The sequence below is a fragment of the Chrysemys picta genome, chromosome 18, assembly GCF_011386835.1.
Source record: "Chrysemys picta bellii isolate R12L10 chromosome 18, ASM1138683v2, whole genome shotgun sequence".
Taxonomy (NCBI): Eukaryota; Metazoa; Chordata; order Testudines; family Emydidae; genus Chrysemys; species Chrysemys picta.
The window spans coordinates 24,141,823-24,167,787 of NC_088808.1; the positions used below are offsets into that span (position 1 = coordinate 24,141,823).

The 25,965-nt window shown below is 46.2% G+C and overlaps 2 protein-coding genes across 5 annotated transcripts in view; one reads left to right on the plus strand and one right to left on the minus strand.

Annotated features, from left to right (window-relative positions):
- NR6A1 (nuclear receptor subfamily 6 group A member 1) overlaps nucleotides 1-5,714 on the minus strand; it is a 187,384-nt gene extending 181,670 nt beyond the window's left edge. For all 4 annotated transcript variants that reach the window (XM_065572622.1, XM_065572620.1, XM_065572621.1 and 1 more), the window contains exon 1: nucleotides 5,478-5,714. In XM_065572622.1, the coding sequence (XP_065428694.1) occupies nucleotides 5,478-5,550 (73 nt within the window). In that variant the 5' untranslated portion in view covers nucleotides 5,551-5,714. The remainder of the gene's footprint in view (nucleotides 1-5,477) is intronic.
- Nucleotides 5,715-17,626: 11,912 nt separating this feature from the next.
- The window catches only part of OLFML2A (olfactomedin like 2A), a 31,777-nt gene continuing 23,438 nt past the window's right edge, over nucleotides 17,627-25,965 (plus strand). Inside the window, exon 1 of the mRNA XM_005279399.5 lies at nucleotides 17,627-17,806. Coding sequence (XP_005279456.2) covers nucleotides 17,738-17,806 — 69 coding nt within the window. The 5' untranslated portion in view covers nucleotides 17,627-17,737. The remainder of the gene's footprint in view (nucleotides 17,807-25,965) is intronic.

Below are 25,965 nucleotides of genomic sequence, written 5' to 3' on the forward strand. Positions count from 1 at the left end.
AACACAAATATCACAAGAATTACAATAAAGTTGTGAACTCAGGAAACTGTCACTTGAAACACGAAATACAAACTCAATGGAACTTAGCAAAAACCTCCACAATTAAAAAAAAAACACGATGCTGAGCATTTTTGCAATGTTGGCGATATTACACCTGCCAGCTGATCAATCGACAGTGTATAAGGAATGCCTCACACTAACCTGAATACAATCTCAGCCTCCAAGACAAATATATACTACTACTGCCATCTGCGGTTTCTTCTTGAACAGCTTCTGTGATTCAATGTAACAGGAGAGTTTGTTGTGATTAGGTCCCAAGGGCTGGGCAATTCCAGGATATATTTACAAGATATTTTAAAATACTCCATGTACACTCTACAAGATAAACTTACTAAGAAAAGTGCACCACAGCAACTCATCCTCAGTCTGACACAAGAAAATTGGTCTGTTTTTCAGCATATTTAAGGAGGAAAAGGGTCTACATAGTCAACCTAAGGTGCCCATCTCTCTACAAAATGAATATTGAGACGAAGCACTAAGGGATACATTTCTAGTTAAGCAACTATGAGTCCACCATTTCTATAGAAATAAATAGTTGAGATTTTCAAAAGGTGTCTAAGAGAGTTAGGTGTTCAACTTGCATTGAATCTCAACAGAACTAGGGCATTCCACCTTTTCAAATCCCAGCCTAACTTTCTGGAGATTCTGAAATTTAAGAATATTTCCAAGACAATTCTATGGTCAACAATATATTGTTTTCATATCAGGCAAGGGATGAGAATTATTTACAGAGTGGGGGAAATTAAAGCTCTTGATTCTACCTAACCAGTCAGCAGCACATTTTTCTTTTAAAAAGCATCACTGGCAGTCATTTCTTCATTAAAAACCTCTGAAATTCTTTCATTTGGATAACTGAAAATATTAAGATTGAAGACCAACCTGACAAGGTTTCCCCCCTAACTAATTTCTCTCCTCAATTAACTTTCCAAAGTGATAACCACTGTAGCTTAAGGGCTCAAAAGAAGGATCAAAAGGCTAGTTTAATACAGCTGCAGGGAAAGAATGCATTTGGCTCACCAGCAACCATCTGATGAAACCCTGAGCCAGTCTTTTATGTAAATGCCTGTTAATTAGAATGACCAGATTACACTGCTAAAGGCTTTATTTAAATAATCAGTTTATCAACAGGATAAACTCTGTTCTCATTCTTGGTGAATGCTGTTATAAATGACTTTCTGGTTTACATCATAACGACAAACACTCACGTGGTTAAGGCATTTAATAACAATTCAGAAATTTACATTGTGCATCCACACAAAATAGCATTTTAAGACAATCCATAAATGCATTTTGAAGATGAAGTTACTTCCCTATCATTAAGAAAGCATAACTGAAAGTTTCCCCTCATTTTCTCATCACCTTGCAACTTTGAAGCACTTCATCGGATATCAGCAATACAAGGTTTTTCAAACTATGCAGTTAGTTTCAGATATTGCTGACATTGTACCTTTGCTGAATGTACACGGCTACCTTCATTTATTGGTATATTCATTCATAGAAGACACCTAATAATCATTTTCTTGATTACAGTATTACAAAAAAAAAATCAGGAATTTCAACTTAATTGATCAGGGAAAATACTGTCCATTTTTATATCCTCAAATCAAATTACATGAGTGTTAAATATTGTCTAATGACTAGTAATAACTTACATGTTTCTCATACCATTCCCAGCTTTCACTCCACTGTTCTGTTATTGGGTCTGCTTTCTCAAAAAGAGACCCACCCACATTCAACAAGCAAATCTGATCTGTTTAAAACAACATAGTAACTTTTGTTTATTCAGAGGCAGTGAAGATAGCATTGCCACTGTACAACTCACCAGCTTCATTTTTTTTCAAACTTCAAAGAAAAGTTGTAGAGCAAGTAAATTAAGATCTTACTACACCACAACAAATTCATCTGTTTATTGAATGCTTTCTCTCAGATGCAAAATAGTCAATAGCCGAGAAGTTGCAAAAAGAATGTCTTGGTGTATATGTAATGAAGTTTCCACGAAAGCTATGGAACTAAAAAATAAATTGTCATTGAAAATCCTGCACACACACATTCACTAGTCTTCTTTCTTCCCATTCTAAGCATCATTCAAATAAGAAGTTTGTTTGTCAACAAATTCCTTGAATTTTTGTTTTATTCAAAATGTGACAATTTTCTAATATATAAATACATCTGTTTTAGAACTATAATCAAGAAGTAAAGGTCTTTAGAGATCTTATTCACACTACAATGGATAGTGTTCAGAAACCATTTAAAAACAGTTTTAAAATCAATTTCAGCTAGCACATTTTGTGATTAGCACAGGCAGGGCATAATGGTTTTCACAAACTGTTTTAATTATATTATACATTGTCTTCACTCAGGGGCAAACAATGCTAATTGAAATCATTTTTTTTTAAATGGTTTTTAGAAGTGGTTTTTCAACAGCCTTTTTTTTATTAGTTCAGAAGGAATCCATGCCACAATATAATGCCCTAAACCAATTTTCTAAAATCAATTGTAATCATAAAGGTATTGGTCAAAGTCCTGTATGATTGTTAAGTTCTCTTATATAGTTATGTTCTGGCACTTAAACAAGTTGTGAAGATAAACGAATTTTACCTATGTTTCTCTACTCAGTTTTACAATGGCAAGAACATGTTCTCTAAAGGGTAAGAAAAAAAATCGCCATCTGTCTTAAGTTTTGAAATATGCAAAATACTCTAAAGAGTTGTAACTTTAATTGCTTAACTGAAGTTATACAACTGCACATCCATATGCTAACAAGGCTTTACTCATGAAAAATGTTAATTAAATTATGATGCAAGTTTTTATAGGTTACCACAGTAACAAACTACATAAAGAGTTTATTTCTCTAAACATGCCAAAGCCACCAATAATGCAATCCTATTTAAATATTCTTAGTATTTCACCCAGTATGAAATATTAGAAAACAACCATAAATTTCTAGATTCTGTTTTTGTAGAAAATGCAATTAAAACAATCAAAATATTGTACCTCAAGGAATTAATCAAGCTAAGAGTAATATCAATCTTTATTAGGAAATAAAATATTCAGATTATCAATATTTTCAATATTGTTTACTGATATTTTTCAGTTTACAAAGTGACAAGTCAATAATCTCCTCCTCCTCCCACTCCTGCTGTAGGATTTAGAAAGACTGAAGGTCAAGCAATGTCTCAATACTATGCCAGCATTTCACATTTTATTGCAAGAAAAAAGTAATAGATTGTTATATCATCCATTCAAAACACTTCTAATATGGTAAGCTCACTAGCTGTGGCTGCAGTTAAGAAGACTACTACACTTAAATAAGCAATTCTGATCCTTAAACAATTCAACTATTTTAGTAGTCTGTAACAAACAAGGTTATTCAAAATGTGCATTGCTTAAGGGCAAAAATTTGTTCATGGGAAACATTTTGAACACTGTTGTGCTACTGAGGATGCACACATACAGCAATAGACATTTCCCAAAACAGAATCAAAAAGTTAACTCTAATATAGAGAAGTGGCAAAGTATTAAAGGTGTAATAATATATATTTGACTCAATCCAGTATTTCCTTAAGAGGAAGATTTGTTTTTAGCAGTTTTAAGAAGAGGTACTCTATTTAAAATCCCACTGAATTGTTTTAAAAACTTACTGTTACAAATAACACCTACATTACTGTTACAAAAATCAGAGAAAACGGTTTCTTTTTTAAATTATTTTCTTTGTGCATTTTACTGCAATGTGTGTCTGGTTAGTATCAACTGTTTCCTCTGTATAGTCAGCTTCTCTTATTTGTGTGGGTCCTTCACAGACACAGGGAAGATATACTTTCTTTTCAAAACAAATTTGATTGCAAACCACAAAAATTGGTAGGGGAATTCAGATGCAAGTTTGGTACCTGCTACTTTTAGCTGTTTTTTAAACTGAATAGATTTCAAGTTGAAGGAGTTAGAATATTTTCTAACAAGTCTTTCTTCAAAAAAATGAATATTGGAAATTGAACAATGTCCAAAACTGTGCCTTTGAAAGTTAAAAGATGAACAGCACAGACAGGAAGAAAAAGCATCCAATATGCTCAAAGAACAATTCCATGCAGCTTAGAAATTCAGAAATGTCTAAGGAGAAATTTTTGAACCAGACCAGCTTCAGCATATAGAGAGGTACAGTAGAAGATGAACACACACATACAAAAACAAAAACACTATTTTATCCCTTTAAGAGGGATAAAAACAAACAATCAGAGAGGTTTGCCAAAAGTGAAATTGTGAAACATTTCAGGATTTATAAAATAGTTTCCTCTTTTGCATTTTTAGCTAATATACATTACACTCCTACCCCTTCAGTATGGTTTAGAAACAGCTGCATAAAACCAACTGATTTATTTTTGGAGGGAATTAATATCTAGACATTCTTCTTCATCAGAGAAGAAAGTCAGTAAACTTCACCCACATTTCTACAAGTCACAATGTTCCATGAACTTTACTGATTTGAGTTATCTAACCAAGTTATTATCTTTAAAAAGGTCACCAAGATTAGTATCTCTTGTTAAACTCCAGTTTGAGTTGTATTACAACCTGACAGTGATAATAGACCTCTGTATACAAGGAAACTTGTTGCAAAATAAGCCACAAGGAATTTTGCCAGGCAAGAATTGAGCACACGTGCAGAAAGAGCCCATGATTTTTGCATTTGTTACTACAGGTTTCTTTGTCAAGTTTCACATAACAATATAAGGTTGCATTTGTATAGAGTTTATTGATTCACGGTTTAACAAGAGGGAACACCACCGAACTCTACAGTTATAAAATATTCAAATACTATTTACACGTGAGATTGATCACTGACATCTCAAGCTGGTTCTGGCCGGGGGAGGAAGTAGCAGGAGGAAGCATTCAAAGAGAACTGGGAATGTGGTTAGGAGTCAAAATCACCATTATTGGTGTCCTTTAAATCCCAGCGCTGAATGACGGGTACAAAGGCTTAGGGAGCGAATGCAACTGACATCACGAGCCAGGCTCCGCGGGCGGCGCCTGGCCCCCGCTCCCCGAGTACCTGGGAAACAGAGTCACCGGGAGCTGGGGAGCCCCCCAAGCCCCTCAGCCCAGGCAACCCCCCACCCCCGCGCTGCGCCCCGCTGCTGCTTCCCAGGCGGGGGGGGGTGCTCCGCCCTGCCCAAGCGCCCCGCGGCAGAGCCCCGCCAGGCGGACACAGCCCGGGCCGCCGCCCCCCCCCCCCCAAGTTCAAAAGTTCAACCCCCGCCCCCCCAACAAAGGCCGCGGAGCCATAACCCCCCCCGGCCCGCGCTCGCCCCGCGGGCCCCGCCTGGCGCCCGTCCCCCCGGGGTGGGGGCCCCGCTCGCAGCCCGCCCCGCCCCGCCCCGCGGAGCGGCAGCCCCGGGACCCGGCAGGGGGGTCTCGGCGACACCTACCGTTGCGGGGCGACCCCTTGCTCCCGGCGGCGGCGCGCGGCTCCGGGTGCTCCCCGGGCTGCTCCAGCTCCATGGCGGAGGCCGGGGCTGGGGCGCGGCGGGGTCTCAGGGGCCCCGGCGGCCGCGCTCCCCCATCGCTCCCTCCGGGGCGCTCCTGTCAGCCAGCCCGGCAGCCGCAGGCAGCGCTGCCTGGGGAGCCCGGCGGCGGAGCCCCGCCCCCCGCACGCACAGCCACGCTACCCCAGGGCATGCCGGGAAATGTAGTCCCCGGGCTTGGCGGGGCGGCACCACCTGGGATCTGGGGACTGGGGGGAGAGAAAGAGCAGACCCCACTGCCCCCGAAACCTGCCTATGCGCCAGCCAAGCACGGGCCACGATTGGGCACAAGGGGCACGCTGTATCCCAAAGGGCGGTAGGGCCACCCCATGGAGGACACCAAAAAGCCTCTTTTGTGGTTGTGAGCCTCAGGGATCCCCCTCATGCTTGGAGCGCAATGGACTGTTCCAGGATGCTCCTCCTCAAGGGCAGAACCTGGGGACCCAGGTGCCCCTAGGCACAATAGTGGCTCATGAATATGCAACAGAGTTTATGAATAGGCACAACCAGCTGGTGACTGTGCAATGGGGCTGATGCCCAGAGTCACCTTCACTGGGTGTTTAGCATGTCTACAGAGTGTTTTATTGCTGCATTGATCCAGTCTTGGACCATACATAAAAGGTTGTTACAAGGAGGAGGGAGAAAAGTTGTGCTCTTTAACCTCGGAGGGTCAGACAAGAAGCAATGGGCTTAAATTGCAGCAAAGGCAGTTTAGGTTGGACATTAGCAAAAACCTCCAAACTGTCAGGGTGGTTAAGCAGTGGAATAAATTGCCTAAGGAGGTTGCGGAACCTCCATCATTGGAGGTCTTTAAGAGCGGGTTAGACAAACACCTATCAGGGATGGTCTAGATAATACTTAGTCCTGCCAGGAGTGCAGGGGACTGGACTAGAGACCTCTCGAGATCCTTTCCAGTCCTATCGTTCTATGATACTGTGTCAGTTTTGGTGGGAGGCGGGCATGAGAAATGAGAGGCCAGGGACTCTCTCCCATCGTCCTCCTGAGAGTTGCCAGAGGGAATTTTGTGAATGAACTAAATAAATTCTTCTTTGTCTTTCTGTTAATCCCATGGAATGGGGTCCCCTCTGAGTCCTCTCCCTCCAAAGGACTCCTCTGTTCAATGCCATGTCCTAAATTATACCACATGCTAACATCTTCCTTTATGACATCCCACCAATTCTTCCTGGCTCGCTCGCTCTCTTTTTCCTTCATTCTTAATCTGTTGAACTCTCTGACTGACGCAGTTTTATGTGACTAAACCATCTGAGCCTGCACTCCCTCATTTTCTTGTTATGGGTGTTACTTTGAGCATATCTCTCATGTACGTATCGCTTATGTGTTCTTTCTTGCTTATACCACTCATCCATCTCGACATTCTTGCTTATACCACTCATCCATCTCGACATTCTCATTTCTGTGAAATAGATCATTTGTTCATGTTTCTTCTTTGTTGCCCAACATACAGTGCCACACATTAAAACTGGATTGGTCACTATTTGATAGACTTTTCCTGGTAACCTTCATGTCACATACTACACCACGTATCTCTCACCATTTCAGCCAGGTATTTATCCTAGCTCTAATTTTGTTCTCCATTTCCACCTTTTCCTGGACTCTGGAACTCAGAAACGTGACATTTTGTATTGTTGGTATTGTCTTCCCAGCTAGATTCAAGGCTAAGTCTTCAGAGTTCCCATTATTGAAATTGCATTCCACAAACATTGCTTTTCCTCTGCTCATTTTGAACCCATGTCCCTGCAGCACATCTCTCCCCTTATCAAGATCTTCTTCTAGACTATCTTTCTCCCCAGTGCATGGAATGGTAGCATCTGCAAACAGCAGGCCCACGGTGCCTCCTTCTGTATCTTCCTTGGGAGGGTATCCAGGATAAAGATAAACAAGAAAGGGCTCAGTACTGATCTCGGATGCACTCCCACCTCTACTGACAGTTTGTGTTTCATCACTAGAAGTTCTGACTGTTGACATTGTACCTTGAGCAAGCCACACACAAATCTCCGGTACCATTTTCTCCCCCATACACCACCAGATGACTTCTCTTGGAACTCTGTCAGGGCCTTTTCCAGATCAATGAACACCATGGGACTATTCTTTCCTTTTTTCTCTACGTTTGTCCACTAGCTGCCTCAGTGCATCTATTGTCAACCTTCCTGGCATGAAGCCATATTAATTAGCTAAATTAATTCATTAATCTAATATAGATTAATGTGTTTATTTACCAAGAAGGCAGTATGGCTGTCCCTTACTGCACTTAATCTTTGCATGCTCACCTTGCAGTCAGTTTTAAATAATAATATAAACACTTATATTAGACAATTAACTGCATCATCATCATTGCAAATCCCCAAGAGAAGTGACCTTCCCCACAAACACAGCAAAGTTGAATAGTTAAATTAACTACAGCTTAGCCCATACGTTAATGTGTGATAGCAAATTTTTTGTTTTTATAAGATGAAGGGCAATAGAAGTGTTTCCATACTTGTTTAAGATTCTGAAAACAGTTGCTTGTAAACAAATGAACATGCTTCTGCATTGTTTAAACACAGACAGTGCTGCAGAGACCCAGAAAGTTAAATGGATTACAAAACAAAACTAAAACTTACTTCGTTGATGTTACTTTTTCCTAACTTTGACAAAGATAAGCAAACAGCATAATAACTGCAAGGGAAGTGGCTGTTTTGAAGTTACAGTATTACCTCTGAAGATCAAAAGTGTTATTACTAAGTAACACGAGCAAAAGGAGTTTCATTGTTCACACTATAGGATTTTAAAACTGACCTTTTAATTAATGGGCCAAATCCTGCATACTTTAGCAAGGCAAGGCTTCCATTGACTTCAGTGGAACTTTGCACAAGCAAAGAGTGTGGGAATTGATAGTCTTAACGCCAATAGCTAACCTTGAACAGTACTATAGCACAATTTGGTCAGCCCTCCCAACCCACAACCCAGGACACCGGACCCCTCCAGTGGGGTCTAGGCCACAGGTGGCCCTCAGCCAGGAGGTATGAACACAGGCCCATCTCATGGAAATGGCACATAGCAAGATGGCCCTGGAGTGCTGGTGAATGATTGTGGCAGGCTCAGTCCCCGTGTCAGTCATGTTTTTACATGAGGGCCTGATTCAGGTCAAAAGGATCGTTGGGAGCTAGCTTTGAAAATAACAGATCTCACTCTCATAGAGATAATGTGTGTGCAAGACATTTTCTTTAACCTAGGCTAGAATACGGATCGTTGTCCTCCCTCTAGTGGCTGACCCACATCAGAGAATGAGTCCTTCTCTCTGCCAGTTAAGAGACTAAGAGCTCGTCTACACTTGAAATGCTATAGCTGCACCGCTACATCTGCACCACTACAGTGCTTCAGTGTAGACACTACCTATGCTGGCGGGAGGGGGTTCTCCCATCAGTTATAGGTAACCCATCTCCTTGAGAGACGGTAGTTAGGTCACTGGAAGGATTCTTTTTAGCACTGTCTACACCAGGGGATTTTTCATACCCCTGAGTGATTTAGTTAATCCAATTTAATTTTCTAGTGTAGACCAAGCCTTAATCTTTTAGCGCACATATTATTATTTATTAATTATTATTCTTATGATTATTATAGCAGTCATATCTAATGGCCCCACTGTGCTATGCATTGTACCCATAATAAAAAAAATGACCCTGTCACAAGGAATTATACCTTTGCACCCATAGAACCAGTGTACAGGTTCCACAGGACAGCCCAGAACCAGGGCCTCTGTGTACAGTCTACATTTACCCATTCCTGGGGTTTGGGTTTAGTAGTAATGCAAATAACAATCAAACATACACCTCAGTATAATCTATTTATCCCTCAATTTTAGCTGCTCCCAGTTGCCCTCCTTGTCCCAGCACATTGGCCTAATCAAAGGGCTGGGACTCCATGGATTATGGGACTATGAGGCTAGTGCAGATATAGGGCAGAATGATGCATGCTGCAGCCCATGCTGCAGTGGGTCCTCTTTCATTTTGTGGCACCCACATAGTCCATGATCCTTCTTCCATCCTGCACCCATTACCTGGTCTAGCATCCTTATCTCACTGACTCTTCTTATTTCTCCATGTGCTTGGTTCCATCTTCTCTAGTAAAATGATCAAGCCTTGTTACTGTGATTAGACTGTAATAGGCCACGAGATGTCTAGGACATTCTTATATTAAAGCTACTATACCAAACTACAGCATTCTGCATTGGGATCTGGAAATGAAAAGAGGCAGAGCCTTTTACATTGCCATTCACATGTTCTCAGCACGGCAGCTCAAGGATAAACTCAGATTAATCTACTCTGTTACCTCTTTGCTGACGCTTTCATTGAGGAAGCAGAAACCCCTCTACTATTCCTATTGGCAACTTCCGCTAGTAACTAACTGTATGTGTAGAGCGATCCATTAGGGAGTGTGTGCTGATGGGTATAGATTGCTGTCTTGCTACATGTCTAAACCTGAGAAATCACAGTCAGACGAAAGAATGCATGGCAGGTTTTTTTACAGGGGGGAGGGAGTGATGGTAAAGGAGAGAAGACTGTCACATGGACTCAAAATTAGCTGAAACAATATACATCTCACAATCTATTTTAGATTGTTACATAACACATATCACCATGGTACAAAATTAAGTAATACAAAAACCCAGAAGAAAAGGATAATGATGAATAGCAATGTATGCAGATGGGATATGTATACAATGTGATACCACCACATAGCTTTACGTTAAACTTCATCTTAATTAAAATCTTCCTTAATGATATAGGAGAGGAGGGTAGATAGCATGGTAGCTCAATTTGCTTAGGGTAATAAGCATGAAGGGTTCTGAACCTTGGTGAGACAGAGAACTAGAAAAAGGCAAAGTCAGAAATATGGGCAGGAAATAAATTGAGGAATGACACTAATACACTCAGGGACAAACCATCCCAAACCAGACATCCAATAGCGGAGGGAAATACTTGGAAAACATTGTACAAATATTACACATAAGTTTAAATTTTGGTTTAAATGGAATTACTCACATTCCTAAAATTAAGAATGTGCATAAGTATTTGCAGGATGGGGGCCTAACAGCGAAAGAGACAGACTGATAGAGCTGGCAAATTAGCTACAAACTTGCAAGGTCTTATGGTGGCTAGAAAAGTCATTTGCATCACAGCAAACACCAGGGAGGTGAGAGTCTATTTCTAAAAGGCATTAGTGAGGCCAGGGCCAGATTTAGGGACAGGTGACCCAGGCAACCACGTGGGGTACCTAGCTTGGGGGAGCACTGGGTTGGGGGTGTTGTTTTTGTTGTTAGCAACAAAAGAGAAAATAGAATGTTTGAAGTAAAATGTTTCAGGTATTCCGTAGGAGGATGAATTTTTCACTAACCTCCTAGAATGTTCTGGATCTTTGTAGAATCTCATGGAACCTTCCAGACTTTCTGAGAACTACCTTTTCCTTGAACCTCCTAGAATGTTGTCCGCCATGCCCTTGCGGGTAAATAAGGGGTGGGGTGTCGCCAGTCAGCCAGTGAGATATAAAAACAAAGTGAAGTGACAGCCCAGCTGCAATATTGTGAACCTTATTTTATTGTGTAATTGTGAAAGTGTACTTGTATTTTAAGACATGAAGATTGCAAGTAGCGACTAATAAAGGACATATTTAATGAGATGCCATAGATATCTATCAAACCACAAACAATATAAAAGAAATACTGTTACTTCTTTTGCCATGATTAACACATAATGTTTGATGACTTTCTAAGACTGCAGAACAAAGATTTTGCTCTCCCTAATACCATTTGTTTTCCCTCATAGAAAATAAAAGATGCCCCCAAAGAAGCCTTCAGGAGCTCAGTATAGGAAGCACTATTAATACTGGTCAATTTCTTGATGTTAGTACATTTCAGTTACTCTTAAAATTAAAAAGCTTCTATAAGCTTAGAGGAAACAATTGTTATTTGCTTATATGTGACATGAATAAATACAGATTTACAGTTCCTAGCAGGCAAATTTATAGTCTTGTATGACAGGGATAAATCATGCATGCAAGTTGTGCATCAAAGTTGTGAAATGGGCTACAAATGCAATAAAAAATAAGGTATTCAAAATTTAACAAATGGGAGGGCACCAAAGACACTCCTCGCATGGTCTAGAGCTGGCCCTGAGTGAGGCTGAAGGTAAATAAATTATTCACTGATGGGCACTTTAATACCAGAAATTGGACCGAATTCAGAAAAAGGAGAACAAATGCTTAAAGGGGTGAGGGAGTGACCGATAAAGAAAAATTAAAAGGAACAAATATGCATAACTTTGCATATAGTGAATAAGGTGGGGCTGGAGTAGCAAATAACTACAGAACACCATTAAATACCAGGACCCATTTCTTAACAGCAAGATTTATTAGGCTGCAGAGTGGTTTTCCAAAGGGAGTGATGGATGCCCCACTGCTCAGTGATTAAATACTGGACTGGATAACATACAGTAGGGAACAATCCTGCAGTGGTTGAAGGGGATTAGCTAGATGACTTTAGTATCTTTTTATTCCTTATTTCTGCAGTTCTGTCATTTGATTTTTCTGTTCTTTGACTGTTCTGCACAAAAGCCACTAGATGGCACACTCCCAATTGGAACAGAACCAATTTGGTATTGTCAGACCCCCAAACACTGTAAACTCTGGTAGGACTAGAGAAGTAAATAAAGAGCTGTAACTGGATGAAGCACTCCCTTCCTTAGGCACAAGATCCTCCATAGTCCACTGTCACTTGCAGTTCTTCCACTAAAGAACATAGAATACTGACCGGCAGCTCTTGTCTTGGACCTCTTCTCCATGAACTTATCTAATTCCTTTTTGAGCCCAGTTATACTTGTGGCGTTCACAACATCGCCTGGATGTTACCTCCACTGGGTATTAAATTACCAGTTGCCCCCATTGCTGATCAGGTGTCCTTTGCTTCTCTGAGAAGGGGATTGCTCATCCCATTCCTTGAAGAGGTCTCCTAAATAAATACATAAACAAAGCTTACATTTGTATAGGAGTTTTCATCCCAAAGGATTTCACATGCTACATAAGGCAGGAATCACTTCACCCACTACTGAAATGCATCCATCTCTGGTGTGGAACACTGCATCTGCTTTTAAAAGTCGCAAAGCAACACTACAAGGAGATAAACCCCTCTGCAGGGAAGAAGGGGAAGGATCCCTGGAAAGCCCTGAAGAGTGACATGAGTTTTATTTTTCTGCAAAATAATGTAAGAAAAAAAATCCTTCCCAAATGCACTTGATTGTAAAAAGCAGGAGGGGGTCCTTTCTTGCATTCAGCACTTCATGTTCTATTGTGCTATAAAATCTGGTGGAAATTCTGCTTTTGCTTTTACAACAAATACATAGAGAACTCATTCTCTGATAGTATTTTCTTGGCTAAAATGTAAAGCGGACTGAAATGAACAGGGCCAGCTGCAGCCAGCCTCCAAGAACCCAGAGAATAAATTGTTAAATTAAAACAGGGCCCACTGGTGATTTTAGTTAGATGTTTCCAAAATAGCTACTTCCCAAAGCAAGCCACTTAAAATACAATAAAATCAGACAACTTTGCGTTAGTATTGCATGTGAAGGTCTCAAATGGCATTTCTAGATTTTAAAAATCAATGACTTCTCTCTTTTACATTTTAGCCACACGCATTTTTAATAGTAAAATGTATACTTCTAATTGCCAAGTGAAGCAAATGTGCCCCTTCCCATTCTGGGAAGCAGATGGATTGGCTGCACTCAGTTAAAATGTTTGGTTCATAATACAACATCAATGTCTTCTCTGGGGGTCAGACTAGATGAAGAAGGTGCAGCAAAATGCATAAGGAAGCTTCATTTTAATTTCAACCTGATTTTCACCATCATATCTCCAACCGCCCAATTACTGAACTCCACACATTTGAAAAGGCAAAACCAGTGGTTTCTTAGTTAAACCCACATACCATTCTGGAACAGGAAAAACTTATAAGTGACGTTACAGTAGCTGGCCAAAAAATGGAAGTTTTTGCAAAATAAATAGGATTTTTGTTTTTAATCTGCAGGTTTCAAAAAGGAGCACTTTTTCATTCATTCAAAATGTGTATTGAAAATTTGCAGTTTCAAAAATGGCTTTTTGTTTTTCCAATTTCCCCTTCACTTTTTTTCATTTTCTATTTTGCCCCTGAAGAAGGGAGATAGGAAACTGGGAGGATAGGGGAAAAAAATAAAAAAAATAAAATATTTTTCATTTGGGGGTTTCACTGAAAACCAGAACATTTTTAATTTCCCTCCCCCCAAAAAATTCCAGTTTTGAAAAATGGTCAGTTTTCTAACCCCTACTCTCCAAAAAATATCAAAAATTGTTGGCCAGACCAAAAAATTACAACGGCAAAGTATAAATAAGTGAAGGAGTCACTAGATGGCAGTCTTAATCTTTTAGAATATTCATTTCCTGATTTTACCTAAAACCACAAGTTACTTGTCATGAGCAATGCTGACTATAATTTAAGTAAAGTGCCATTTGCCCCCTCTACCATGTCATTAATGAGGCTGTTAATAAAACTAGACCTATTGCCAATCATTACAGCACCCTGTGGATGAAGTGGTAGATACATGCAAAGTATTATCAGTCTATTCTTCTTCTGCTATACATCGCTGTTTAGCACTACCGAGGCTGGTTGTCTGCAGTGAGAAAAATCCTGACAAAAATGCAGAAGTCCCAGTATTAGCTAAACAAAGAAGCATGGCACAATATATTAAAATAAATACTAAGTTGTTTGTCATGAAAAAAAAAATTGTCTAAAATCATCCAGTACCAGTCAATTGATAGTTTAAGGCCCCAGTTCAGCATGGTACTTAAACAGGTGTCTCGGGCTTGTCTACACTACCCACCGGATCGGCGGGCAGCGATCAATCCAGCGGTGGTCCATTTATCGCGTCTAGTCTAGCGCTCTCCCGTCGACTCTGGTACTCCACCAGAACGAGGAGCGCAAGCAGAGTCAACGGGAGAGCGTCGGCTGTCGACTCACCGCAGTGAAGACACCGCAGTAAGTAGATATAAGTACGTCGACTTCAGCTACGCTATTCACTTGGAGCATATGTGTAGTCAGTGTTGAAGTTAGGCACCTGCGTTAAGTACGTGACTGAATCAGGGACATAAACTATTTTAAAAAATACCTGGACTTGAAAAAAGCCCCATTTGTGACAATTCCTGGCAGAACCTTGTTCAGAAATAGGCCAGCTGGTGTGAAAACGCCCATAGCTATATGGGTGTGACATACACTCAGCCTATGGCTCTGGTCCTGCAAGAATCTGTGAAAGCTGCACTGAAACCATGGGTCCAGATGCAAGGTTGGGCCTCAGTCACCCTTTGTTTCTGGTCCTTGAGTCAGTTTTCCTTCCATGTGACAGCGCTCAGCTGGGTCACTGCCAAACCACTGCATGCAGTTCTCAGACAAAATTGTATCACTGCCTTTTTACATCAGGGAGATAATACCACCACATTCCCATGAACAGCTGATATCATAATTCTGTAATCAAGTTGCTCTGGCCTGATGAGTTCATCCCAACCGCCTCTGGCTCCATTACCATCTATCTAGTTACGATGGTTCCTCTTAATCCTTGCTCCATAGAAGTGAAGTTATATTTACGTCAGTGACCGTTGCCAGAGATTCTTTTTATAAGACTGGTGCCCTACTGCCTCTCTCCCATGCTCAGATTGGTTGTCCACCTCCTAGCTGATGTTCTGTGGCTTTCCGGATACAGTTGCTACAAACGTCGTTTTCTCCACTGCATGTGGGACTGCCCTGTTAGTAATAACATCTGGCTTGAAATGCAACATGTCTACTAGGGGACAATGGGAACACCACAGCGATGCATCCCTCTCCCGTCTTGGCACCAGGAATGGGGACAGGGACATGTGGGGGACCAAGGGAGAGTCAACAGAACAGCTTTCCCTAATTGATGAAAAATTGAGACTTATCCTCTGCATCTCCGGCCACATCCCCTGTTGGCAAAAGACCTGGTTAGCCTCTAACCCTAATCTACACACTAACAAGCAAGCCAGCAATGGGGTGTGGCTCCTGTATAGTGCTTACCTGGGGTACCAAGCTGAAACCCAAAGCCCTTCCCACAAGGACCGTCCCTGGGGCACTACATTTCTATTGGAGCTATACAGGAAACTTTCCTAGCAAGAACATTTCCACCCAGAGGTTCTTGCTCTGCTCCTGCAGAGTTTACAAGCTCCCCAGGAAAAAGGCTCCTTCCTGCAGGCCTAGCACGCTCCATAGGGAGCCAAGAGCATTTTAATGACATCAGAGTTTGGGGCAGGAAAATCGCAGACAAGGTTGGGAAGCCATCCTATTACGAGCCTGCCCCTCTCACGAATTATCCCTCTGGCTTGGGTGGTCAAAAGCCTGTTCCCCTAGTCCGACAGTCACACAGGCAGCCAATGGAGCAGGCATAGAACCACCCAGTGCCGTGGGGACTGGAGTGAGAGTCTCAGCTCTTATTCCTGGAGCCAAAAGTGATACCAGCAATGGCCCCATGGAGGTAGCAGCAGGGCACAGTCCTGTGGGCATTGCCACCTGGGAGATGCCTTTGGAAGCAGCTTTGCTGGTTGAATGCCCTGCCCCATAGGGAGGCTCTCTCGAAAACTGCTTGGCTGGGGGGATTCCCCAGCATAACCTCCCATGCAGAGACCCCCCCACCCTACCCTCCAGCGGAGCTCTGGGCAGCCTGGGCCTCCATTCGGGCCACTGCGCACAGAAGTTCTCAGCTTGGGGGCTTCTCTGGTCGAGAGAAGCAGCAGGAAGGAGTTCAGCCCAGGTATAGCCGCTGGGCCTGGGGCGATCCTGTACTGTCCTGGTGGTGAGGTGACACCCCCTCAATCAGCTGTAGGGCCTGGCTCCCTGTGTGTGTGTCTGCACCTCTGGTCCAAAGCCCAGAGCTGCCCATTCCTGGAGTGCTTGGCTGTGCACTGGGTGCAGGGGACATGGGGCATAGGGGGCCTGGGTGCAGGGTACCCGGGAGGCACAAGGTGCAGAGGGCACTGGGGACATGGGTACAGAGGATACGGGGTACAGAGGACACAGGGGGCACAAGGCGCAGGGGACACAGGGCGCAGGCTGCTGAGGGCACTGAGTGCAGGGGCACTGGGGACATGGGGTACAGAGGATAGAGGGTGCAGGGGGCACAAGGCGCAGGGGACACAAGGGGTGCAGGGGCAGAGGCTGCCGAGGGCACTGGGGGCACTGAAGACATGGGTACAGAGGACACAGGGCACTGGAGGCACAAGGTACAGAGGACACAGGGGGCACAGGGCACAGGCTGCCGAAGGCACTGGGGGGAGGGGACACAGGGTGCAGGGGGCACTGGGGTACAGAGGACACAGGGGGCACAGGGCACTGGGGCAGAGGCTGCCGAGGGCACTGGGGGCACTGGAGACATGGGTACAGAGGACACAGGGGGCACAAGGTGCAGGGGGTACAGAGGACACAGGGTGCAGGGGACACTGGGGAGGTGGATACAGAGGACGCAGGGGGCACAAGGCGCAGGGAACAATAGGGGTGCAGGGCACTGGGGCAGAGGCTGACAAGGGCACTGGGGGCACTGAAGACATGGGTATAGAGGACACAGGGCACTGGGGGCACAAGGTACAGAGGACACGGAGGCACAGGGCGCAGGCTGCCAAAAGGAACTGGGGGCAGGGGACACAGGGCGCAGGGGGCACTGGGGTACAAAGGACGCACGGGACACAAGACGCAGGGGACACAGGGAGCACTTGGGTACAGAGGACGCAGGGGGCACAGGGCACTGGGGCAGAGGCTGCCGAGGGCACTGGGGGCACTGGAGACATGGGTACAGAGGACGCAGGGGGCACAGGGCGCAGGCTGCCGAGGGCACTGGGTGCGGGGGCACCGGGCAGAGCCCGGGCCCTGAGCTCTGCGGAGCGGCGGGCGGGGCCGGGCCTGGGCCGGGAGCCCGGCGGGCGGGCGGGCTGCGGGGGCGGCGGGCCCTGGGCTGTCACTCGTGGCTCCGCCTCCCGCTGCCCCCGGTGGAGCCGCCTGGAAGGGGCCGGGCGGCGCAGAGCCCACGAGGCTGCCGTGAGCGACGGGCTCTGCGGCCGGGCCGGCCCCGCACCTCCCCGCGGCCATGGGGGCGCTCGGCCTGGCCGTGCTGCGCCTCTCGCTCTTCGCCGCCGCCGCGCAGGCCGCCAGCCAGGTGAGGCGCCGGGCCGGGAGCGGGCTCCGCGGGCGGGACAGGTCCGGGCAGGTGCTGCGGGCTCCGTACCGGGGCGGGTCGGGGCCGGGCAGGTGCCCGGCGGGCGCAGGGTGGCAAAGCCCCGACGTCTCGCTCGCTGCTGGCGGGGGGAGCAGCGGGCAGGGCCCCGGCGTGTGTCCACACGGGGCTCCCTGGGCCCGCGGCCGTGTCCCGGCTGCAGCGGAGGGGCTCCGGGACGGGCCCCGGGACTGGGCCGTGGCAAGTGGGCAGCTGCCCGGTGTGGCTGAGAAGTGGGTCCGGGAGGGTGGCGCTGCCCTTCGGAGCTAGCGGGTGCGGGGTGGATGCGGTGCGGAATAACCCCGGCTGCGTTGGAGTGGATGGAGAACTGGCCTTCGCGCCGTGTGAACGGACAGACCAGTGCAAACACACAGAAAAAGAGGGGGAAACAACCCAGGCATCCCTAAATAAACACGCGGTGTCTGTGCTTTACAGACCAATGTGTTTCTGATTCACACAAAGAGGCCAGAAAGGCTCTTCTTGCTGTCCCATCACAGCTCTGACTTTACTTCTCCTCCCTCTGGGCTGGGTATTTTGTGCTTCCCTGCTGAAACCGGAGGAGCTGAGACCCTAATGAACAATGTGTGAGGTTATCATGCCCTTTATATACTCAAGGCCAGCTTCACCCCCAGACCGCCTTCATTGGCTGAGTGGGAGCCCCCGCTTACCCCGGTTCGTGCCAGACCATTTTCACTTTTCAGTCTATTCAGACTGAGTCACCAAAGTGCAGATTTGGGACCAGTGAATTCCAATGGGATTTATTAGTTGTCTTGCCAAAGACAGCTGTGAGCCAAACGAGAGAGGCTGTGGTTTGTTGTCATGCTGCGGTTTGGGTTAATGGCGCCACATATTTGTAGCCCCAGCATTCCCACTCTCCCCATTCCCTGCGCTGCCCCAGAAAGAGCTGCAGGAAAGCCTGTGCCCTGGCATAAAATGCCCCTATGCGGCCTCTCCCAAGCAGCAGAATCAGGGCAGTTCCACTGCTTTTCGTCCCAAGTTGGGCACCCACATGAGCATGTTCACGTGAAGCACGACTTGCTCCTGTGCCCTGTCACTGGGAATCCGATCCTACCGTTGGTAGGATTTGCTCGATGCACTCTTGTCTGAATGGCATTGCATCAGGCTCGCTTGACTGGCCCGAGCTGCGCTTTGAGGCATTCTGTGTTTGTTCTGTCCTGGGTTTGTGCTGAGACCCACACCAGCCCAGCAGACCTTCTTCCTTTATAGCTGCACGGCTGCCCCGGCTCAGAGAGCAGCTGTGGTGCTGGAGGGATGATGTTCAGACACAAGACACTTCAGAGTGCTCTGGAGTCACTGACCCTCCATCCACTCAGGGGGTGCAGGTTTCTGGCTGCCCAGTGCAAGAGAGGCCAGAGTAAGCTCAGGACAGGCAGCCACTTGCACACACGTGGTCTGTTGGCTCCTAAACGCATGTGGGAAACCCTGAGTGAGGATGTTCCAGTCACTTCAAAAAGAACAGAAGCAAATCTTGGCTGTGCTTTAGCTTGATGACCTTAATTGTGCTGCGAAAGAAAACTGGTAGGCTCAGCCCCTTGTGGGGAAGGAAAACCTTGTAACACATCTTGGGACCTCTTGTGCTCATGAGTGGCCACTAGTTCTGGATTTGCAAATATAAGTTCTGGAGCTGTCCAGCTGTCCTTGGAAGTGTGAGCCCCACACAAGGCTTTTCATGGAGAAATACAGTGCATCCATCCCTGGTGCCTGACCTTGGCCTCTAGAACCCACATCTTCCTCTGAGAAAATGACATTGTGGAGCTAGACATTCTGCTTTAGTTTAAGTGAAACCCCGTGGCTGTGTGAAGCGCTCACAAGTCCCCTACACAGCAAGCCCAGGCAGTGAGGAATGAGCTTTCTTCGATTGTGAAACAACACCCCCTGCTCACACACAGTTTTCCGGAGGAGGGGGGGAGAGAAATGTTGGAAGCTGCTTAAACAAACTGTGCCTGGCATTGAACTACAAGAAAATAATCCCACTATCAAAACATGCCGGCTGCTGGTTGTGCAGTATTGTGAGGTGAACTCTTTGATGCAGTGATTTGGCCCTAGCAAACGTTTAATCTTACTGCCACCAGCGCAAGATTGAATGAAAGGAGTGTGAGCAAGTGTATGAGCATCCCGACATCCACAAAGGACAGACTGTGGAGTTGAATGTTTGGTGTGAGACCAAATTCCAAACAGAGTAAGAATCAGAATAGCGGCTGCTTGTTTGTCAAGTGTGTATTTGGCTAATTGGAGATAGCGGCTACTCAGTTTGCATGTGCAAAGATGTAAAAAAAGACTGACAAGCTGGTCGTTAGATGTCAAGATGGGGACGTTTGTTGGGTTAGAAAGTACCAGGATCCCTTAGTAAAGCGGTTCTCAAACTGTGGGTCGGGACCCCAAAGTGGGTCACGGCCCTGTTTTAATGGGGTTGCCAGGCCTGGCTAAGACTTGCTGCGGCCAAAGCCTAGGCTTAGGGCTTCAGCCCTGTGTGGCAGAGCTCAGGTTACAGGCCCCTGAGCCCCCCCAGTAGTGGAGTCAGGCTTTGGCTTTGTCTCCCACCCACCCCCCGGTGGGCTCAGGCTTCGGTCCCCACTCCTGGGATCGTGTAGTAATTTTTGTTGTCAGAAGGGGGTCACGGGGCAACGAAGCTTGAGAACCCCTGCCTTAGTAGTTGGGGTCTGCAGTTGTAAGCTCTGTTGTTAGACCCTTTTAATGTCAAAATAGAATGGCCTGCATCCTGAGACACTTCCTCTTGGGGGAGGGGGAGAGCACTGGGGATGGGAAAGGTCTGTGTGGAGAGGAACCAGACGTGAATACCAGGCATCTGTTCTCTGGATTTCCCACTGCCTGTCACTCTTAAGGAGCTGCTGTTGTACACTGACACTGCTCCAATCAACTGCCCAGGACTGGGCTGTAACAATTACACCACAAGAAGCCGTGCAAACCAGCAGAGTCATTTCAGAAATGACTGTGAATGCCGGCACGCCTGAGGAGAATTACAAAAGCCAAAGGCCTTCCCAGAACAATTAATGCCATCAAGCTAAAGCACAGCTAGTACTGGCATCTGTTCTTTTTGAAGTGACGGGAACATTGCTAACATGGGCTTGCGGGGGTTGCTTAAGAGGGAATAGGGACTTCGGATGAGATTTTCAAAAGAGTCCACCCACGCCCTGCTGAAGTGTGCACCTAACTGCCAAAGGTGCCTTTGAAAATCCCATCCTGCTGTTTATTAAGGACTTCAGTTGCTTTTCATCTGAAGTTAATTAAGCTGAAAACTGCAGCCATGAGAATATTCTTCTCATGTGATTTTAATAGGAGTCAGTCATTGGCCACCCACATGGGAGATGGGTTAGGATTTAAATATTGTCCTTGCCCAAGTGCCCACAGCATCTGAAGAGAAACAGCATGGCCCCTTCGTGCAAGGAGCATGTTAGCCTGTGGCAAGCTTTGCAGAGGGCTGTATAGCAGTGCACACACTACTTTGTCTGTCTTGCACTCGGGTATTTCAGCTTGTGCAGTATTTCGCTGGCTACTGGCAGCTGGTAACCAGATGTGTCACTTACAGATGTTTCGCAGATAGCCAGGATTTAGTCCAGGCTTCAGAATAAATTTAGTTGTCCAAGCTGCCTCCTGGGTACCTCATCCTCTGAGGCATAAGTCAAAAGATGGCAGGTGTATAAACAGGGAAGTTTTCCAGATTCCTCTTTAAGGAATCCAGGCACTCGAAGTTGGCTGCACTTAGCAGATTCTCTTGCTCTGTAACATTTGGCTTTCTTATGCCCAGCACAAAAGAGGGATTCTTCTCCAAGGTAGGCAGATGGAGTGAGTTTGGAGGGTCTTGCCCTCATGGACTGGTGAGAAAAGGCCTGAGCTTTCCAGGTGCTCTGCACCTGAGGACACCATGCAGATTAAGGTGGTGCTGCTGCCACTTCTGGTGTCATTGAGCCTGCCTCTGTTGCACGTAGTCTCTCTCATAGACCCTGGTGGACCATGACGACATGGCGTTGAATGGTTTGTGCCAAGCCTGCATATGAATGCTGGGTAGGAGGTGGAAGAGGAGAATTACGCGGTTTCCACTACATGATGAGAACATCCTTCCAGCAGCCCACAGCTGCACAGGATGGGAGTACAGCTCCTTGCTTTGTGCTGCAGAAGTGTCGACACAGTGTTTGTTCCTTTCAGGCAGTCCCCTGTCTGTGGAATAAAAGAAGCTGGGGGAGATTTCATTACTAAGGGCGCCTCTCAAAAGAATGGCGTCTCTTAGATGTTCATGCTGAGGACTGAGAACCTAAACACCACTTGGCTAAGTCACTAGAGTCCTGCAGTAGAAAGGGGAGAACCCCTAACTACAGTGGCATTCCCCACCTGGAACTTCTCCAGAGTGAGGGGCATCTGGTCTTCTGTTGAAGAAGGCAACATTGTAGGTATCTGGAGCAATGAGTGACACAAAGTAAAGAGGGAGCACTGATTAGTTGGATCCACTTCCAGCTGCATTACTCTTACACAGGATGGGAGAATTTACATACCACGTAACAAAAATCTGCCAGAAAGCCCCCAAATTCTCATGTCTAGAGGACACAGGACAAAGCATTGTTCTTACCCATGCCTCATGTGATACCACCGTTACTGTGGGAGCGTCTCCATTCAGGAATAAGCAAGCCACAAAGATCTATCTCTTTGGGGGGGAGGAGGGGGAAATAGGGTGATAGTGAAGTGCAGGGATCAAAAAGGATGAGAACTTCTTTTCACTAAAATTAGTTGGACACTGTCCTGTCTACAAACCCCTTGCACACCCAGGAGACCTTTCCGACTGCCCATTCTCTGTGGCTTTGCAGGGAGAGGCATTGCAGAAGGGTTTCTTTCAACACAGCTCCGTTGTCTGCTGACTTTTCCTCAGCAAATAATACAAGCAGCCAAGTGAGCAACATGTAGGGGACAGAGCTGAGTTGCTTCTCTTTCTTCACTGTCAGTTTGAACAGCTTGACTTTGCAAGTGCTTGACTTTGCAAGTGCTCCACCTTCCCATCAAGGGAACCCTGCCCAGGGCGCACGCTCTCCTCCTTTTGTTTCAGTCTGAATCTGAGAATCGTTTTTTTTTCTACAAAAAGAAGAACAGGAGTACTTGTGGCACCTTAGAGACTAACAAATTTATTAGAGCATAAGCTTTCGTGGACTGCATCCGAAGAAGTGGGCTGTAGTCCACGAAAGCTTATGCTCTAATAAATTTGTTAGTCTCTAAGGTGCCACAAGTACTCCTGTTCTTCTTTTTGCGGATACAGACTAACACGGCTGCTACTCTGAAACCTGTTTTTTTTTTTTCTGTTCTTGGGCACAAAAGTCCAGCCTGGGATCCCCTTGCCACCAGGGATGACAGCTGGCTAAAAACACCTGCACCAGTGCAGGACACCTTAGTCTTTCCCATTAACCACCCAAGTCATTTGGAGTAAATGGCGTGGGAGAGTATCCTACTCCACATGTCTGTGGCTCCCCAGACTTGCTGTCTGGCTCCGTTCTTTTCAGTCGTATGTGCTGGTTGTAAAGGAAATAAGCGGTCTGCGGCTGGCTCTCAGAAGGAATGGTTTGGGCCCAACAGCGGCACTGCTTACTCCCCAAACAGTCGTTGTTGAAAAAAGTTGGGCCAAATTTATTATTTGTGCAGTTGGGTTCGGCTCCCACTAGCTTCAGCAGAAATGGCATCTGCTTATGTCAGGGCCCTTATGGTTTAATGGCCTATCTGCATGTGATCAGGGAGAGCGGGGGGCTTTAATACAACCATCTGAACACAGGGTTCGGGTTTATAGTGATATCAGCTGAGCTCGACCCCTCTGCGAGTGTCCACTGCAGCCTCCCAGACGCCTCTGAGCGGGCGATGTGCCCAGGAGGGGGCTGTGCTCAGAGATGGATTCTCGGGTGGGTGCAACGCACTGCAGCTGAGTGACCTTTGTGGAATAAACTTCAGAGAGTTGTTGTTTTTTTTAAGGCTTCCTTGTTTATAGGGAGGCCTTGTTGTATAAATAGAACTCCTGGTTCCTGTTGAAGGAAGCTGTTTAAAAGGCAAAGCCTTGCTTTCTCTGTAAAGGGAAGCAGAATGCCCTGGTTCCCTACCCAGAAGCAGTTTACACAGCAAAGGTGGAGGGGGCAAAGTTTAGCCAGAGGCAGCCTACGAGGGGCTTTGGCACCACTTGCAGTCCCCCTTCTCTTTGCCACAGGTGCAGCCAGCGGAAGCTACAGGGCCCAATGTGCCAAACTCCGTCTTGATGTGAGCTGAACAATGTTGTCCCTTGCCTGTGCGGAGGTATGGTCGGAAGGGCTGCTGAAAATTTGGTGCAGCCCTTGGGCTCCTGGCAAGTGGCCCTTGTCTGTCTCAGCCAGAGAGAGCCTGGGGGCCCCGATTCAGGCAGCGATTTACTCAAATACAGGATAAAAAGCACTCGGGGTGATGGCTGTGGCCAGCTCTACACTACAGACATCTGCTGGCAATGCTCTGTTGGGCAGGGCCGTCTCTAGCGCGGCGGGGCCCTGATCTCAGCTGGGTCCTCTAGTGCTCTTGTAATGCAAGTAAAAACTCACTAAACTCACTCCTGGGCAGGGGGGCCAGCGGAAGGCCTGTGCCCCACGTAGGGCCCACAGACGTGTGATGGCTGGTCTGGCTCTCCGTCCGGGGGTGAATTTCACCCTCAAAGGACAAAGCTGCCAAGGAGATCTAGTAGCAAACAAGGGCAGCCCAGCCCAGCCGTGAGAGCCAAGAGCTGCTGCTCGATTCCTCCACTGAGAGTGGGTGGCTTTAGTACAGGAAGCTGGAGTCATTCCTCCCTGGAGGTGTTAATTGAGACAGCACATCCATCCTGACAAGGGGCGGGATCCGATTCAGATGTTCCAGGGGTATTTTTGTTGCACTTTGTTAGTTTCAGCTCTGTTCATCATTGGAAACATGGGCTCTAAGCAGGAAAACCTGGAGCTCCCAGCGTACCCAGTCAGCACTGAATGTGTAGAGCTGGGAGGGAAGCTGGCCTCCGGCTGAATCGCACGTGCAAACTGATCCACGTCAGTCAAGTCCCCGTGTGAGATGATGGACAACGTTGATTAAAGCAAAAATAAATAACCTCTGAGAGAGTGGAAGGAGCGCCGGCTGTTTGTGCCAGGAAGGACGAAACGGCCCTCTGCGGAATTGTGAATCGTCATGGCTGTTTGTATAAACAGGTCCTATTGCCATGGGGAGGGCAGAGGGCCACGCACAAGGAAAATATTGGAACCGTGAGAAGTTGTGTTTGTGTAAAAGAATCCCATTGACCAGCTGCGTTATCCTGTGTCTCCCCCCGCCATTGTCCTCCTCTTGCTACACTCCTGGCAAGGGGCTTATTAGAGCTTGTTAAAATTTACAGCTCTCCCCGCTGGTTTCATTCTGTCTATTGATATGTCCCCCACTCTCCTCTTTTCTGGGGTTTCCAGATGAAAAGGGGGAGGCTTGTTTGAAATGCAGAACACAGGAAACATTTTGCCTCTGTTCAATGAATGAAAGCTCCTGGCTCTGCAGTTTGTTTACTAGAGATTGTGGGAATCTTGCAGACGTTTTCTGTGCTGCCCTGGAAGAGCCAACCACGCAGGGGAAAGTAATCCCTGGGTTACAATTTCTTGGCCATGATGATCTCAGTGATAGTGTAAACATGGTGAGATTGGCATGGAAATAGGGAAGGGCTTTACATATGAGTCATAGCAATAAGGCCTCTGCCTACTTAGGATCTGAGCCCTGCTCTGGCTGTTTTAATGAGTCCTGCTGGAGATAGGCTGAAATAGTTCCAGTGAGTCTGAGGTTTGTATATTGTTCATGGATCTGCCTCGGTCAGCACCACATCACCTGCTATGGGCGGGCCCAGAAATCTGGAGAACTTCCAAACACCTATCTTCTGCCCGCATGGTCTGCAGATGTTCACAAGGGAGGGAGGGATCTAATGGAAGGGGGGTTTTGGGGTGAAGGGCCTATACTGGGACTTGAGACCCCAGGTCGGTTCCCAGATCTGCCACAGACTCCCTGAGAGACCCTGGGCAAGTCATTTAATCGCTCTGTGCCTCAGTTTCCCATCCGTAGTATGGGGATAATAA